Source organism: Apium graveolens, chromosome 5 (assembly GCF_009905375.1).
Source record: "Apium graveolens cultivar Ventura chromosome 5, ASM990537v1, whole genome shotgun sequence".
Lineage (NCBI taxonomy): Eukaryota > Viridiplantae > Streptophyta > Magnoliopsida > Apiales > Apiaceae > Apium > Apium graveolens.
This window is the reverse complement of record NC_133651.1, coordinates 316125183-316141530: the sequence shown is the minus strand read 5'-3', so window position 1 is coordinate 316141530 and position 16348 is coordinate 316125183. Positions and strand designations below refer to the sequence as shown.

At 33.6% G+C, this 16348-nt stretch overlaps 1 protein-coding gene and 2 pseudogenes across 2 annotated transcripts; 2 read left to right on the top strand and 1 right to left on the bottom strand.

Moving 5' to 3' along the window:
* Window positions 1-2238: 2238 nt before the first annotated feature.
* LOC141661319 (heat shock cognate 70 kDa protein-like) lies at window positions 2239-3986 on the top strand (annotated as a pseudogene).
* Window positions 3987-6551: 2565 nt separating this feature from the next.
* LOC141659538 (heat shock cognate 70 kDa protein-like) lies at window positions 6552-10920 on the top strand (annotated as a pseudogene).
* Window positions 10921-11708: 788 nt separating this feature from the next.
* LOC141659539 (F-box protein CPR1-like) lies at window positions 11709-15275 on the bottom strand. Of its 2 annotated transcripts, XM_074466456.1 has the most exons (4): window positions 13950-15275; window positions 13141-13282; window positions 12260-12340; window positions 11709-11927 (listed from the first exon to the last, which is right to left on the bottom strand). In XM_074466456.1, exons 1-4 carry the CDS (start codon window positions 15074-15076, stop codon window positions 11880-11882), a joined length of 1398 nt encoding a protein of 465 aa, XP_074322557.1. In that variant the 5' UTR covers window positions 15077-15275; the 3' UTR covers window positions 11709-11879. The 2 variants fall into 2 exon arrangements, with proteins under 2 accessions (XP_074322557.1, XP_074322558.1); XM_074466457.1 differs by lacking the exon at window positions 13141-13282 and having other exon boundaries at window positions 11873-11927.
* Window positions 15276-16348: the final 1073 nt, after the last annotated feature.

The window sequence follows — 16348 nt, the reverse complement described above, 5'->3', positions numbered from 1 at the left end:
AAGGAGGACTTAACATTTGTTTTAAGATATACAATGAATTTATAACAAGCTAGCCTTAATATTTACTCCCAGTATCATCTGTTTACTCTGTGATGCACACACATATATCTTGAAATCCATGCTTGTTATCACTGTGTTACTTTGAATTTCTTCTGTAGTAGTATTATGCTAAAAGTATGTTTAAAATATGATATTTAAGTCTGTTCTTACAAATGTCGGCCTGGAGTTGATGGTTTCGATTCATCAAACTCTTTTAACTGGCCACTGATGAAGAATATCATGTCATCTCTGTTACTTTTCTGTATATATAACCTGCTCTGCCAAATGCGATGATCATATTCCTGTAACCATGATTGTGCTGGTAGTCTTGGACAACTGTTTATCAGTTAAACTGTGATTTCATGTTTGTGACTTGATTATGTTGCTTGGACTAGGTTCTGCGGTACAAGGTGGACTGTATACCTTCCGTGGTAGAGCCATTAACGTCTGCAACTGAAGAACAAAATGATGAACTTTAGCTAGCCAAACTTATTTGCATCCACGCATGTGGATTGTATTATACAAGGCTGCACGTGGGTTGGGCTGAGCAGGGTTATAACATTTTACGACCCATCCCAATTAGTTCGGCCTATAAAATTATCAACCCATTAACCCCTGAATAATTATACAACCCAACCCTATTAATATTATGACGGGTTGGGTCGGTTTGGATTGCTTTAATCGGGTTGAACAAGTATATAAAATAAGTCCGTAAAAGTTAAGAAGATGAAATTTAGAACTTAAATATTACAGTCATCTAAAATATTATAGTCGTTACATTAAATTCATAAGTCTTAACATAACTTAGAAAATAGTTTAAACAATAGTCATTTTCGGTTCGAATAAAAAGTTTAAACCGGTGGAAAATCAATCATCAATAACATTGATGATTTTGGTCATTGTATTCTTACTTGATGGAGCAATGTCCTTCATTTTTCTCTCTTTATCTATAATATTCAATAAAAAAAATCTGTACTAACAAGAGAATGCAAAAAATTACTAAAAATTTATATCCTATATGTTTTAATATTAAAGGGCTTGAGTTACATTAAAAAAAATTTGGAAGTTTTAAGAAATTTTAAATCACATCTATAGCTTAAATTTTAAAATGTAAGAAATTTATATTAATGACTAATTTATATAAAATGAAATAATTAGAAACTTGCTACAATTAAATCTCTTTAAAATAATATGATCGGAACAAGAAAAAAATATTACTTTAGCGATTTATTATTGTATCGGACCATTATATTGGGACCAACGAATAATATTATTTTAACAAAATTATTATTTATCGATTATTAACTGTATGTTTTAAAGTACTCGTCTTTATTTTTAAATTAACGGTAAGATAACTGAAGTGATTAAAACTTATTTTTTGTTATCTTATTCTGGGTTCGATTATGACTCACTCGGTCCGAAAATGTTGCTTCAGCCTCATCTGTTTTCCACAACAGGTCATTGCATGTACCTGAGTATATTTATTTATTTACTGTATGATTCTTTTGTAGGTAAAATAAATATTAATCATAAACAATACGATATATATAAAAATAATCAAAATTTAAGGAATACATTGTAAAGATCAAATTACAATTTTCTTTGCTAAAATCATAATTGTCTTGTAAATCTTTTATTGTGGTGCATCATGCTCGTATTGCTGAGATAATTGTATAGCAGTCTTTAGTACGGTTCTTTATTGCTCCTGTTTTTTTAAAGATGCTTTGTGTATGCTAATTGCTACATAATTTATTCAATGATTTTATGTTAATTTTTTAAGGGGGTTATTGGAAATTTAGCTTTTCTAGTTATTTTTCTGTTAATATTTGATGAAAATTGTGCTTTTTCAGTTTTTGGTTTTGTTTTTTCCTAATTGATTAGGTTGCTTTCAAGAGTATAAATTCGGAAACTATAGTAGTATGAAATTGTTGAAAGTTTACTTAGGCCCAGGAGGATCTAGTAATGGCCACTGTCCCGTGTCCCCATGTCCTCATAAAATTAAATTTTACCTTTTTCCACCGTTAATAAAAGGGAGGATCTAGTATGAAATTTTTGTTGTAGCACCATGCACTTGTAACATATGTATATAAGGCGTCAAAAGTTGGAGTGTTTCCTTTTTAGGCTATTTCTGCTCACTCTTTGGTAACTTGCAGATAATCTTTGTTAATTCCTGGTTGTCGAAAACAGTTAGGTGCAAAAATGGGCAGTAGTGATGGAGTAGCAGTTGGGATTGATTTAGGCACAACATACTCGTGCATTGGAGTTTGGCAACATGATCCAGTTGAAATCATTGCAAATGATCAGGGTCACAGAACTACACCGTCATGTGTTGCTTTTACTGAAACACAACGTTTTGATTGGAAGGAGATTCACGGATTCTATTGTGCAAAGTGACATGAAGCTTTGGCCATTTAAGGTAGTAAGTGGTTCTGATGACATGCCAAAAATAGTTGTTACTTAAAAAGGTAAGAAGAAACAATTCTCGCCTGAGGAGTTATCTTCAATGGTTCTCATTAAGATGAAGAATATTGCTGAAGATTACCTGGGAATGAAAGTAAAGAATGCTGTTGTAACTGTTCCTGCTCACTTTAATGACTCACAGCGCTAGGCCACAAAAGACGCAGCAACAATAGCTGGCCTCAACATCTTGTGTATCCTTGTTGAACCTACAGCGGCTGCAGTCGCTTACGGTCTTGACAAAAAGCTTATAAGTAGTTCGGATGGGGAGAAAACTGTGCTTGTTTTTGATCTTGGTGGTGGTACTTTTGATGTCTCACTTCTTAAAATGAAAAAGGATAATATTAAAGTTCTGGCTACAGCAGGCGATACTCACCTTGGAGGTGAGGACTTCGATAGTCGTTTGGTAGAGCATTTTGTTGAGGATTTCAGAAGAAAGCATAGGAAAGACATCAGTGGAAATGCTAAATGTTTAAGAAGATTGAGAAATGCATGTGAAAAGGCTAAGAGGGTTCTTTCTCATAATGCCATGACAACTATTGACGTAGATTCTCTTTTTGAGGGAATTGATTACTACGCAAATATCACTAGAGCCAAGTTTGAAGATTTGAACATGGATTTATTTAGAAGTTGCATGAAGACTGTAGAAAAGTGTTTGAAAGATGCGGATATGGACAAGAGTAGGATCCATGATGTTGTACTTGTTGGTGGATCTACTAGAATTCCCAAAGTGCAGCAGCTATTGCAAGAATTTTTCGATGGGAAGGAGTTGTGCAAGAGTATTAATCCTGATGAGGCTGTCGCTTATGGTGCAGGTGTCCAAGCTGCTATACTGAATGGTGCTGGGAATCCTAACATTAAGTATTTAGTACTGCTTGATGTTACCCCGCTCTCACTCGGGTGAATCAATGAGTGTTATCATTCCAAGGAACACAACAATTCCCACCAGAAAACAAATGGATTTTGTTACCATTGTTGATTATCAGAAGTCTGTAAGCTTTCCAATTTACGAGGGTGAGAGGTCATGTTCAAAATATAACAACTTACTTGGCGAGACAACGCTGTATGGCCTCCCTCCTGCTCCTAGGGGTCAAGATAATTTTGTGGTTACGTTTGACATCGATGCAAATGGGGTGTTACATGTTACTGCAGAGTGCAAGATTGCTGGGTTGAAGACAAATATAACAATAACCAACGACAAGGGAAGACTAACAAAGAATGCAATTGAAACGATGATACGAGAAGCAGAGATGTACAGGGCTGAAGATGAGGAGTTTAAAAGGGGGATCAGGGCAATGAATGCATTTGAAGATTATGCATATGACATGAAGAATGCCACAAGAGGTAAACCGATAAAGCAGGAGGAAGCTATTACAGAGGCTATTGAATGGGTGGAAGCACACAGGAGCGCTAAAGCTGATGAGTACGATTCCAAGAAGAGGGAACTGGAGTCTATTTGCTACGACATCAAGGTTGATAAAGACAACTGATTTCCGTATTTCATAGCAAGCTTCTAACGCCTATTTTTGTTCATGTTTGAATCACCCACGGAGCTTTGAATGCTTTGAACTGTTTCTATTAGGTATCCAAACTTAACGAATGATTGAAGTAGGCTTCTGTGCAGACACTGTGTTGCATGCTAAGTACTAATTTTTCGCTGGAGTTTTACTTCTTAGCAAGCTGGTAACAACACAGTTTATTTTATCAGATGTATATTCTGTTACATTGAGTTTTTCTGTTCTAGTATTATGCTAAAAGTTTGATCAAATTATGCTGTTTAAGGCTGTTGTTACAAATGTCGCCTGGTGTTTATGGTTTCGATTCATCAAACACTCATCTTCTTACAGATCTCTTGGTGGTTGTTTTTTAACTGTCCACTGATGAAGAATATCATATCATCTCTGTTACTTTGCTATGGGGTACTGGTAGGAGGCGGATCTAGGGGGTCCAGAAGTGTTTAATGGTGTAGGTGATTAGAAATTTCTCATCTATGTCTTGGTTTGTATAATTTGTTGATATTTGTGATTAATAATTTGTTGGATAACTCAATTGGTTAAGAGTTTATCCTCTGTCGGCCCAGGTTCTGGGTTCGATCCTCATTTGTAAGGCAGGTTCTGGATTCGATCCTCGCTCACCCCCGAGAATTTCTGAGAACAGATACTCATTTGTAAGGCTATAAGCCATATATGTCAAAAAAAAAAAAAAGTATCCCGAATATCTTGTTTCAGAATTTGTATATTACGAGTGTTGATTTTTTACAAGGAGGACCAAACTAAAAACAGTGCACTCTTGAATGAGGTAAAGCAGCCATGATAGTTGATGTTACGCAACATCCTAGACCCTCCAATATTGTTCATAGACAACAATTTTATTTATATAAAGTGTTATAAGTTAAAACGTGGATGGTGGCCTTATATGTCAGTTTGACATAAAAATGGTCTAAATTGTCATTTTTGAAAAACATGGCCCTATATGTCACTTTTTAACGGAACATCGTGTTCTGTTTTGATTTATTTTTTTTAAAGGTAAAACGGAACTTCGTCTGCCGTTTTAACACTTTAAGTTTTTATATATGCGAAAACGGAACTTCGTGTACCGTTTTAACACTTTGATTTTTTTATAGGGCAAAACGTGCGTTTTGTAGCAAAACGTCACATAAAGTAACGTTTTTACCTTTTTAAAAAAAATAAAAATAAACAAAACACTATATCTTGTAAATTATTAAATCATAAATTAATAAAAAATATTTTAAATTATTTTCTAAAACCCAAAAGGGGATTGTTGAATACTAAAATGTTAAAAATTATTAAATTAAATTACATCCTTAAATTTTATAATTATTTAATTTAAAATTAATATTATTGGTTCCTAGGGTTTAGGGCCAACCCTAGATTAAATTAGGGTTTGGGCTCTAGGATTTAGGTGTAACATTTTTTAATTTCTTTGTAAATGTTTCTAAAACCAAAAAGGGAATTGGTGAACCCTAAATATTAAAAATTGTTAATTTTATAATTATTTAATTTAAATTTAATATTTCCGGTTCCTAGGGTTTAGGGCCTAGATTAAATTAGGGTTTAGGCTCTAAAGGCCATAAACCCTAAATCCTAAACCCTAAATCGGTGTAACATTTATTAATTTCTTTTTAAATGTTTTTAAAACACAAAGGAGAATTGATGAACCCTAAATGTTAAAAATTGTTAAATTATGGTATCATTTATAAATTCTAAAAATATTAAATAAATATAAATATTGAAAAACATAACATTAATTTATTAAAACAAAATAAAAGGCAAAACGGAAGACGATGTTCCGTTTTGTATATATTAAAAAACGGAACATTATATGAGGTGACATTTTGGATCTTTTTTTCCTGAAATGACAATTTGGGCATTATTAACTGAAATAGTGACAATATGGGCCTTTGTTCCAAATTTATGTAGTATTGTTTTTGAAATTCAATTTTTGGTACATAAAAATAACACGAAAGTAAAATTGATTTTCTGCAAATGAGGTTTTTACCTGATTTTTTTATGCATTAGATCCATCATCTTGCTATACAAAAATTATCGAAAACAATACATTTGATTTTCAGTAGATGAAATTTTTACCTGATTTTTTATACATGAGACATCAGAAACTATGGAGAACAATATAACTCAATCTCAATAAAATAATAATCGATAGAATAATCATCTTCCTAAAATAATATTTATCTTTATCCCAATATAATGAACACCAGATTAGTAAACACATCGTTATTGTCTTGGCCAATCGGATTCTCCCTCTATGACACTAACTGATTTATTGGATTTCATTTTTTATTCTCGTTAAAATAATATTTTTTTCCGGGGACCGTAGCATGAAATAATATCCCAAAAGTAAGGGCACTGGGCACCGCACCGATATTAAAGGGTGAATTCCAAGAGAGTCCTGGTAAAAGTAGCAGTCGACTTTTGTCATTGTTTTTTCTGCTTCCATTCATCTCTCCCGCTGCTTCTTTTTCAGGTCACATTATATACATAATACATGTACATATTTCTACTATCGCACGTACTCATATTGTATAATTTTTGGGTTTGATCTCATGTTCGTGTTCGTGTTCGTGTTGGTATTTGTATCAATTTCGAGTTATTTTAAAACTACTCGAAACTGAATATTTAGGTATCGAGACATGATATTTTAGTAATAGTTATTTTGGGTCATTTTCGAGTTGATAAACCGATCATTTTTGGGTTATGTTAAAATCACTCGAAATTGAATTTTTAGATATAGAAAAATAATACATCGGTAAGAGATATTTTAGGTCATTTTCGAGTTGATAAACTGATCAATTTTGAGCTAGGTCAAAATCACTTGAATTGAATTTTTAGATATAGAAAAATGATACATCGGGAAGAGTTATTTTAGGTCAATTTCGAGTTGATAAACTGATCAATTTCGAGCTAGGTCAAAATCACTTGTAATTGAATTTTTAGATATAGAAAAATGATAAGTCAGTAAGAGTTATTTTAGGTCATTTTCGAGTTGATAGACTTATCAATTTCGAGCTAGGTCAAAATCACTCGAAATTGAATTTTTAGATATAGAGAAATGATATTTTAGTAAGAGTTATTTGAAGTCATTTTGGAGTTGATAAACTGATCAATTTCGAGTTAGGTTAAAATTACTCTAAACTGAATTTTTTGATATAGAGAAATGAAATTCTAGTAGTAAGAGTCATTTCGGGTCATTTTCGAGTTGGCTTTTGTGTTATTTTGTTGGGTAAACTAGATTACACATTCATTGTATTGTTTTGATTGTTGCAACTATGAGAAGTTCTGTTTCTAATAGATTCTTAGTTGTCATTCTTTTTTGCTTCTGCATTTTAAGGATTCTGTTATTTGATTAGTATGCTACTTGAAGTATTAAATGATTTTATGTTAAATTTTTAAGTGGAATTATTGGGCCTTTAGATTTTGTATTTATATTTGTTGAGGTTTGATGAAAATTGTGGTTATTTCTCCGTTTTTGGGTTTTTATATTTTCGGATCGATTAGGTTGCTTTCTCGATTAGGTTGCTTTCTCGAGTGTAAATTGCAGCAATTATGGGATCTATGATTAAGTTAATAAGCTGTAGCTATGGTTTTTTTTCTAGTGGCACTAAGCTAAAATGCGCCCTGTTTCATGGTCATACAAATTCGAACACAAAAGGAAAGGGAGGAAAAGAACCGGCCTGTCCACTAATTTCTTTGACAAAATTTACTGGTTTAGGACCATGAAGTATTTATTATATTTGTATAACTACTTTTACTGGATGTAGTAATCTTGATTGTTCCATGACTCATGAGCTATGCATTTGATCAGGCTGATTAATGCGCAACTTTCATCACTGGCTGATGTCAGTTACTTGGACAACCAGACACTTGCCTGTTTTTTTGGCTTCTTACGTGGCACTTATTTTCTAATTTCCGTTGTAGCACAAGTAACATATGTATTTAAGGCCTTCAAATGTCGGAGTCTTTTCTTTTTTGGCTATTTCACATCGCGATTTGTGAATTCTTTGCTAGTTGTAGTCTGGCTTCTATCAAGGAAAACGATATTGTGCGTCCCTGTTTGTTTTTTTGAGCAAGTGGATGGAAGTTGCTTCATTCCCACTTTATATAGTTACATCTGTTTTCCTTCATAAACTTACTCCGTATAATTAGCAGATAAGAAAAGCTCGGTAGCATGGGTAACATAACAGTCTATATGGCGCATTCAGTTACTTTAGATCCCTTCACATAAAGCAGCTTTCTGTACACACTTTAATAACTTAGTGATAATCTCTGTTTATTCCTGGTTGTCAAAAATAGTTACGTGCAAAAATGGGCAGTAGTGATGGAGTAGCAGTTGGGATTGATTTAGGCACAACATACTCGTGCATTGGAGTTTGGCAACATGATCGAGTTGAAATCATTGCAAATGATCAGGGTAACAGAACTACACCGTCATGTGTTGCTTTCACTGAAACAGAACGTTTTGTTGGCGATGCTGCTAGAAATCAGGCTGCTACAAATCCTGTCAACACCATCTTTGGTACGCACATGTGTTATTTATCTATATATCTGGTTGGAGTTTTGTCAGTAGTATGTTTAGTTTTTACATAGATGATTACGTATGAAGCCATGAGGTAATTGTATGATTTTTCAAGAAAAAGCGTTACTGACCAACTGCAAGTGCTATAATACGTTTTCTCTGCATAAAAGGAGAAGGCTCTCCTTGCTCACATTCTAATTATCTTTTATTTACTTTAGTGCTATCAATCTACTCGATTGTGACTGATCTCTCAATTTTGTAGTTAAATTTTCTTGCATCTTTATATATTAAAATTGAAAATTAATGTTTTGGGCCATATCGATTGCAATAAGATCTAAAAGATAATTACACAACTTGTATGATAATTATATAATATATGCAATAGAATCTTTGCTAGTGAAATCACAAAGGTAAACAATTAATCATCCTCGATGTTAAAATTAAAAATATTTCTTGTACACAGATGCTAAGAGGTTGATTGGAAGAAGATTCACGGATTCTACTGTACAAAGTGACACGAAGCTTTGGCCATTTAAGGTAATTAGTGGTTCTGCTGAAATGCCAAAAATAGTTGTTACTTACAAAGGTGTTGAGAAACAATTCTCACCTGAGGAGATATCGTCAATGGTTCTCACAAAGATGAAGAATATTGCTGAGGAATACCTGGGAATGAAAATAAAGAATGCTGTTGTAACTGTACCTGCTCACTTTAACGACTCACAACGCCAGGCTACAAAAGACGCAGCAACAATAGCTGGCCTCAACGTCTTGCGTATCCTTGTTGAGCCAACAGCGGCTGCAGTCGCTTATGGTCTTGACAAAAAGCTTACAAGTAGTTCGGCTGGGGAGAAAACTGTGTTTGTTTTTGATCTTGGTGGTGGTACTTTTGATGTTTCTCTTCTTAAAATGAAAAAGGATAATATTAAAGTTTTGGCTACAGCAGGCGATACTCACCTTGGAGGTGAGGACTTCGATAGTCGTTTGGTAGAGCATTTTGTTGAGGATTTCAGAAGAAAGCACAGAAAAGACATCAGCGGAAATGCTAAATGTTTAAGAAGATTGAGAAATGCCTGTGAAAAGGCAAAGAGGGTTCTTTCTCATAATGCCATGACAACTATTGACGTTGATTCTTTATTTGAGGGAATTGATTACTGCGCAAATATCACTAGAGCCAAATTTGAAGATTTGAACATGGATCTATTTAGAAGTTGCGTGGAGACTGTAGAAAAGTGTTTGAAAGATGCAGATGTGGAGAAGAGTAGTATCCATGATGTGGTTCTTGTGGGTGGATCTACTAGAATTCCCAAAGTGCAGCAGCTATTGCAAGAATTTTTCGATGGGAAGGAGCTGTGCAAGAGTATTAATCCGGACGAAGCTGTTGCTTATGGTGCAGCTGTCCAAGCTGCTATACTGAATGGTGCTGGAAATCCTAACATCAAGTATTTAGTACTGCTTGATGTTACCCCGCTCTCACTCGGGGTTGAGTCATTGGGTGAATCAATGAGTGTTATTATTCCAAGGAACACAACAATTCCCACCAGAAAACAAATGAATTTTGTTACCGTCTATGATGATCAGAAGTCTGTATGCTTTCCAATTTACGAGGGTGAGAGGTCATGTTCAAAATATAACAACTTGGCGAGACAACGCTGTATGGCCTCCCTCCTGCCCCTAGGGGTCAAGATAATTTTGTGGTTACGTTTGACATCGATGCAAATGGGGTGTTACATGTTACTGCAGAGTGTAACATTGCTGGGTTGAAGACAGATGTCACAATAACTAACGACACGGGTAGACTAACAAAGAATGCAATTGAGACAATGATACAGGAAGCAGAGATGTACAAGGCAGAAGATGAGGAATTCAAAAGGAATATCATGGCAATGAATGCATTTGAACATTATGCATATGACATGAGGAATGCCATAAGAGGTAAAGGGATGAAGGAGGAGAAAGCTATCACAGAGGCTATTGAATGGGTGGAAGCACACAGGAGCGCTAAAGCTGACGAGTACGAGTCCAAGAAGAGGGAACTGGAGTCTATTTGCTACAACATTAAAGGTTGAGAAAGGCAACTGATCTCCATATGGCTTGGAATGCTTATTTAGCTATGGTGCTTAAATATTTTTAAATGCTCGTTACTTTTACAGTACTCGTTAGTTGACGTTGCATTGGAGCTTCATTTGACATTTTGATTTTGTTTTGTACTCTAAAGTAGGCTTCTATGCAGACATTGTTGGAGTTTTACTTCTTAGCAAGCTGGTAACACGAGTTATTTTACCAGATGCATGTATATTGTGTTATGTTGAGTTTTATCTGTTCTAGTATCATGTTAGAAGTCTGTTTAAAATATGTTGTTTAAGTCTGTTATTACAGATGTCAGCCTGTAGTTTAAAATATTTCGATTCATCGTGCAAAAATTATCAAATTTTTTCTCATGTTTTGAAGCATTTCACCATAAGAAAAAAAGATGTGCGATATTTAAGGTTCACATTTATCAAAAACCGAATATTAATTTTCTGTAATTTTCCAAAAAATAACTTATATTTATTACATTTAGCCAGTGTTGTAAAAATTGGGGAAGATAGGTCGAATTACCGATTTAGGATTAACTGAAAATCGGGTATTAATCGGAATAATTAATCGAAGAAAAAATCGGATGTAATATAATATTAAATTATATTTAATATATTATAATGATTATATTAGTTATTTATTAACAAATCTATATTTATTATATCATAATTTCTATAATTATTCATATTTAAATTAATATAGTATTTTAATTTAATAAATAATTATATATACTTTAATAAAGAAAAACTTGTAAGAATTAATCAGATTTCAAAAATCGAATCGGTCGGATACTTTGTAGGGGATTAATCAGGGATTAATCGGTTGAATCGGAGATTTATCGGGAATGTTTAGAACACTGTATTTACCTGATGACAAGTTGATCGGAGCGTTTATCAGCATTAAATCACTAAATCACAGTGTAACAATTTGTGAGAGATAAGAAAACAAAATTAAAAAGCAGTTTTAACACTGCGCAAACAAATCCACATATTTGACACTTAAATCTTAGTATCCTAAATGAAATATATAATAAAACTTTAAAACTAAGAGTAATTATAAAAATCAGGGAAGACAGCCAGAAGTAATAAACAGTAGCAGCATCAATAACATAGCATCTGTTGCGTCCCATATCTCAACTAGCAGTGTAGTTATTTCACTAAAACAAAAGGACTGTTGGCTGTAAACAATGACAAGAACAACAATATGTATATATAGCTTTAGTAACTCTCTTCTGTTCCAAAAGATCGAGATCTCTACTTGTCAGTTGTCTCCCTCTCCGGTCTACCCTCTTTGGTGCAATCCTGCAACACAACGTTATTAAAAAATTATCTTGTCAGGTAACAAGTTCAGAGTTTATGATACACATGTTATTTCTATTTCACAACAATATTTATAACTAAAACAAGCTCATGTGTGCAAGTTCATAAGAGTTCCAGTCCAAATTTAATTAGTTAGATAGCTTATTTACGCGTAAAAGAGTAAACAGTTCAATAACTTATACAAATTTAATTAGAGAAGTGAACACTTCAATAGAAAAAGGTTTTTGTGGAGGAAGCAAAGACTCAGACTTATGCAAACACACATGATTGCTATAAAACTTCCTCGCAACAACTTTAGATCACAATAACTGTACCTTGTCATCTGACTTATTTATCATATCATCAACCAAGAATCTTATAGCTTCAGTTTGAATCCTTTGGAAAGAAAATCGTCCCTACAAGAGACATGGTCACAATTGGCAAAAATATGAGTAAGGAACATCCACAGATAATGAATAACCCATTCAACACAATCAAGCATAAGATATCTCGACTAAGCTATGGACAATGAATAAACAGGGCATGCCATGTGATTAGTAAGTTCTACACACTGATTACTCACTTTATAATGACGCAACAAATATTATATGATACTAGTTTAAGCAGTATGCTACTTAAGATTTCTCTTCATACTACATTACACCATTTCTGCCAGTCAACATATATGAACTCTCGGAGAAAGCAAACAATAATAATAGAGACATCTGTAAGAATAGAGAAATGTAAACTTCTCTTCTTGCTTGACTAAGATGAGCATCATACAGATATCAGCTGTAGTTGTATATTGCTTATTGCTTATAGCTTGTGCTTAATGCGCTGTCTATTAGCAGCACAAAAAAATGACGAGATTGTATAGTGGTATACCATATACTAGATATTGGAAATTCGAGGAACCTATAAAAGTTTTGGACATAATTTCTGTCTTGCAAGTTTTGTATGCCTGAACAGCAGCATATGGGCATTTGTCTCATTTGAACAGTATATCTCGATCGGGATACATGAAGCTTTTTACAAGAATTTTTTAGAAATAATTTTTCAGTATATGCTGCATGGACTTTCATAAACAAATTTATACATACATCAATTATAGATTGTAGGAAGGGTAAAGTAAGATTGTGAATTTCTTAGGTACCCACAACATTTATCATCTGATTGTTTAACTTGTAAATTGCAAGATAGAGAAGACAACACTTACCAAATGTAATCCTGATATTGGTGAGCTAAACAAAAGACAGCAACCACTTCCATTAAACCTTTTAAACTCAATTGGAAAAAGTGCAATAGACAAACATGTGATCTTTGTACCCTCGTAGTAAATACAGTCATGTAATCTAAGACTGCAGCACACCATACCATCCTAATATCAGTTAAACAACTTTAAAGTATTCAAAAAATTACAGTAGCTATAAGAAAAATTGTCTCGTGTTCTTAAGACTACAGTAGAGATGCATGTGATCATTTTACGATAACATTAAAGATAATCATATGAATTAAATTAATGTCAGTACAACATACTACAGAAATGAATAAATTAGTTTTATGTGTACAACTTTAAAGTACAAAATATTATTATAAAAACTAGAAGAACGGTCTTATGCTCCAGAACAGGACTTGGGGAGTCAGAGATCATATAGCCCACAAGTTTTTATAGAAAAAAAACTAAATAAGTGTCCACAATGAATTACAAAATTATAGAAAAATAACTAAGCAAATTGAATATATTCAAAGTTAGGAGTGAAGGAAAAAGAAGTCTTAGCCACACTATTGATCCACAGTACGCACACAAATGCTAAAACTATACTACAATTTATATTTGTATGTGCTTGTGTTTCTTTATAGTCCTTATGAAATATATGTTTCATAATCCCTACTGGTCTACTCAAATATGTTCAGCACAGACGATTAATGTCCTAGCTAATGTGATATTAAATTCACCAAGTCGTAACAAAAGATAACAAGACGATGGCTGCCAAAGAAACACACAAATAGAAGAACATTTTTTACCTTTTCTTTTGTTGTTTCCCTTGATTGTCTTCTGATGGCTTCTGCATCTGTTCATTTTCAGTCAGTTGTAAGAGACTCTCTCTGTATAGTTGTGCCCAAAATTTGCTCGGAATTCCATGAATCCTAACATTCTTTACTACCTTGCTTTCAAGGTTATACCACACAAGTCTTGTGCCGTCCAGCTCTAAAAGTACATCCTTGCCACTTCTCGAAAAAGCAACAGGTCTAACCAACTTAAAAGATCCAAGTGCACCTTGTTTCTCCACAGAAAATGCTTTGTACCAAGGATTTTCGGCCCCATAATTATTAATCATCCACACATCTGTACAATTGATGCATTTATCAAATATGCAAAGGGTTCCTCCAGAGGGAACACGAAAATTCCCATCGACGGTAGGAAGAGGGAGCTCCACGAATTTTTCAAGCCCAAGATCAAAACCAACAATAATTTCATGAGATAAATCTTGTGAAAACTTCTTCGCAAACCAATGTACAACTCCACTTGTAAAAATGCCCAAAAGTGACACCAGACCAATGTCATTGGGAAATTTCCGAATCTCTCTCCAACTACAAGTTTTCAGGCTGTAGACCATGACCATTATTCCAAGTAACTCAAGTGGATTTTTCTGTTTAAACTGACCAATTGTAACAACCTTATAATCATCATTGACATGATCATACCCAAACCCACAAGGCGAAGCCTCAACCATCTCAAAAAACTCTGCAACTGGCAAACTAGGTACATTCCTATACTTCCTAGTTAACGGATTCACAACTATAAACTCATTCATTTCCTTCTTACAAAAACACACTAAACAATTCGCAGCACCTACACAATAAGTACCCGATAAAACAGTCTTAAGCGGATCACGATCATCTATATCAATAACGTCAAACGCATCATCAACATACGGGTCGAGATCAAGCACACAATACTTATTACCAGTAATAACTAAACCATCACCATCAGGATTACACACAATACTTCTATTAAGATGTTTTTTAATAAATGCAGGACTATCGATAATCGAGCACCACTCTTTCGACACACATCGACAACGCAGAAGGTACTTAACCGGCACACGACACAGTATTTCATCATGAATCAGTTCAAACGGTAGAGACATTGTAAAATAAAGTACACTTAGGGTTAGGGTTTCGTAAATGCAACTAAATTAAAGACAAGAACAAACTAAACAAATATAAAGACAATATTTATGTATGCAATTAAGTATTAAATTAGAAAATTAAGACAGTTAAGTACAGTTTCCAATTGCTGAAGCTGCACTTGCCTAGATTTGTAAGCTCAGAGTTTAGTTTCAGACATGAAAGATCCTGGTAAGGAAACGGAACTGTGGGCTAGGCTGATATAGCTATTTTGTTCAAGCCCAAGCCCAAGCCCAAGCCCAGTAAGAAATTTATGATGGGTTGTTAGTTTTGGGCCGGGGCAGTCCATTTTTGAAATAAGAAATTTTTTTTTGGTTGATTTGTTTTTCCCAATTTTCAGTAAGAATTTTATGTGAAATCGAAAGAAAATGGATTAAAAAATATGTTTAATATCGGCTACGTTTCAAATTTAAGCCTAAAAAATATAAACAAATCCGACATTTGATTTGTATTTATAATGAATTCAGACATAACAAATTTCAAATATAGATCGATTTCTAGTACAATCAAAATCAAATAAAAAAAATGTTGAATATGAATATAAATTTAGGTTAATTCGTTACAAATCAATCTATCGACAAAATTAAAAGATGTTAGTCTAAAACGATTGGGTGGGGATAGGCCTGTCAATAAAGCGAAAATCCAATCCGACCCGACCCGATCCGATCTGAGGCCATTTTAGTGGATATGGATCGATCTATTAAAAATCTGATCCTAGATCCGATCTGATAAGAAAAATCCGATTATAAATGGAGCGGATATGAATTTAGGTCGATCTGATCCGTTAATAACCCGATCTGGTTTATATATATATAATATGATAAAAAAAAATTTAATAATTCTAATTTTAAATGTATTATCCTCAAGTGAAGTCCCATTATCTATATTTCGTTCGGTTCAATCTCTGTAGTCTAGTCCATTTCTATAATTCTAGTTCGTTTACCTTTTAAAGCCGCATAACTCAAGTCTCAATTCATATAACATTTTTATTTCTTAGTCAAGTACCGTTATTCTCGAGTCAAGTCTCATTATCCTTAAGTCAAGTATCATTATCTATATTTCGTTCGTTTCGATCTCCATAGTCTAGTCCATTTCTATAACCCCAGTTCTTTTACATTTTAGAGCCGCATAACCAAACTCTCAATTCATATAAAACTTTCATTTTGCAACATCAATTTTTTTCATTGTTAGAATTAAAATACTGTATAATCCAATAGTATATTTGTTTCAAA

Bases quoted from the DNA above. Each gene is read 5' to 3' on its own strand.
- LOC141659539 (XM_074466456.1), bottom strand. From the start codon at position 15,076: ATGTCTCTACCGTTTGAACTGATTCATGATGAAATACTGTGTCGTGTG. The intron at 13,283-13,949 runs GTAAAAAATGTT...GGTGTGCTGCAG, and splicing joins GGGAAACAACAAAAGAAAAG to TCTTAGATTACATGACTGTA. The intron at 12,341-13,140 runs GTAAGTGTTGTC...TGTCTCTTGTAG, and splicing joins CAATATCAGGATTACATTTG to GGACGATTTTCTTTCCAAAG.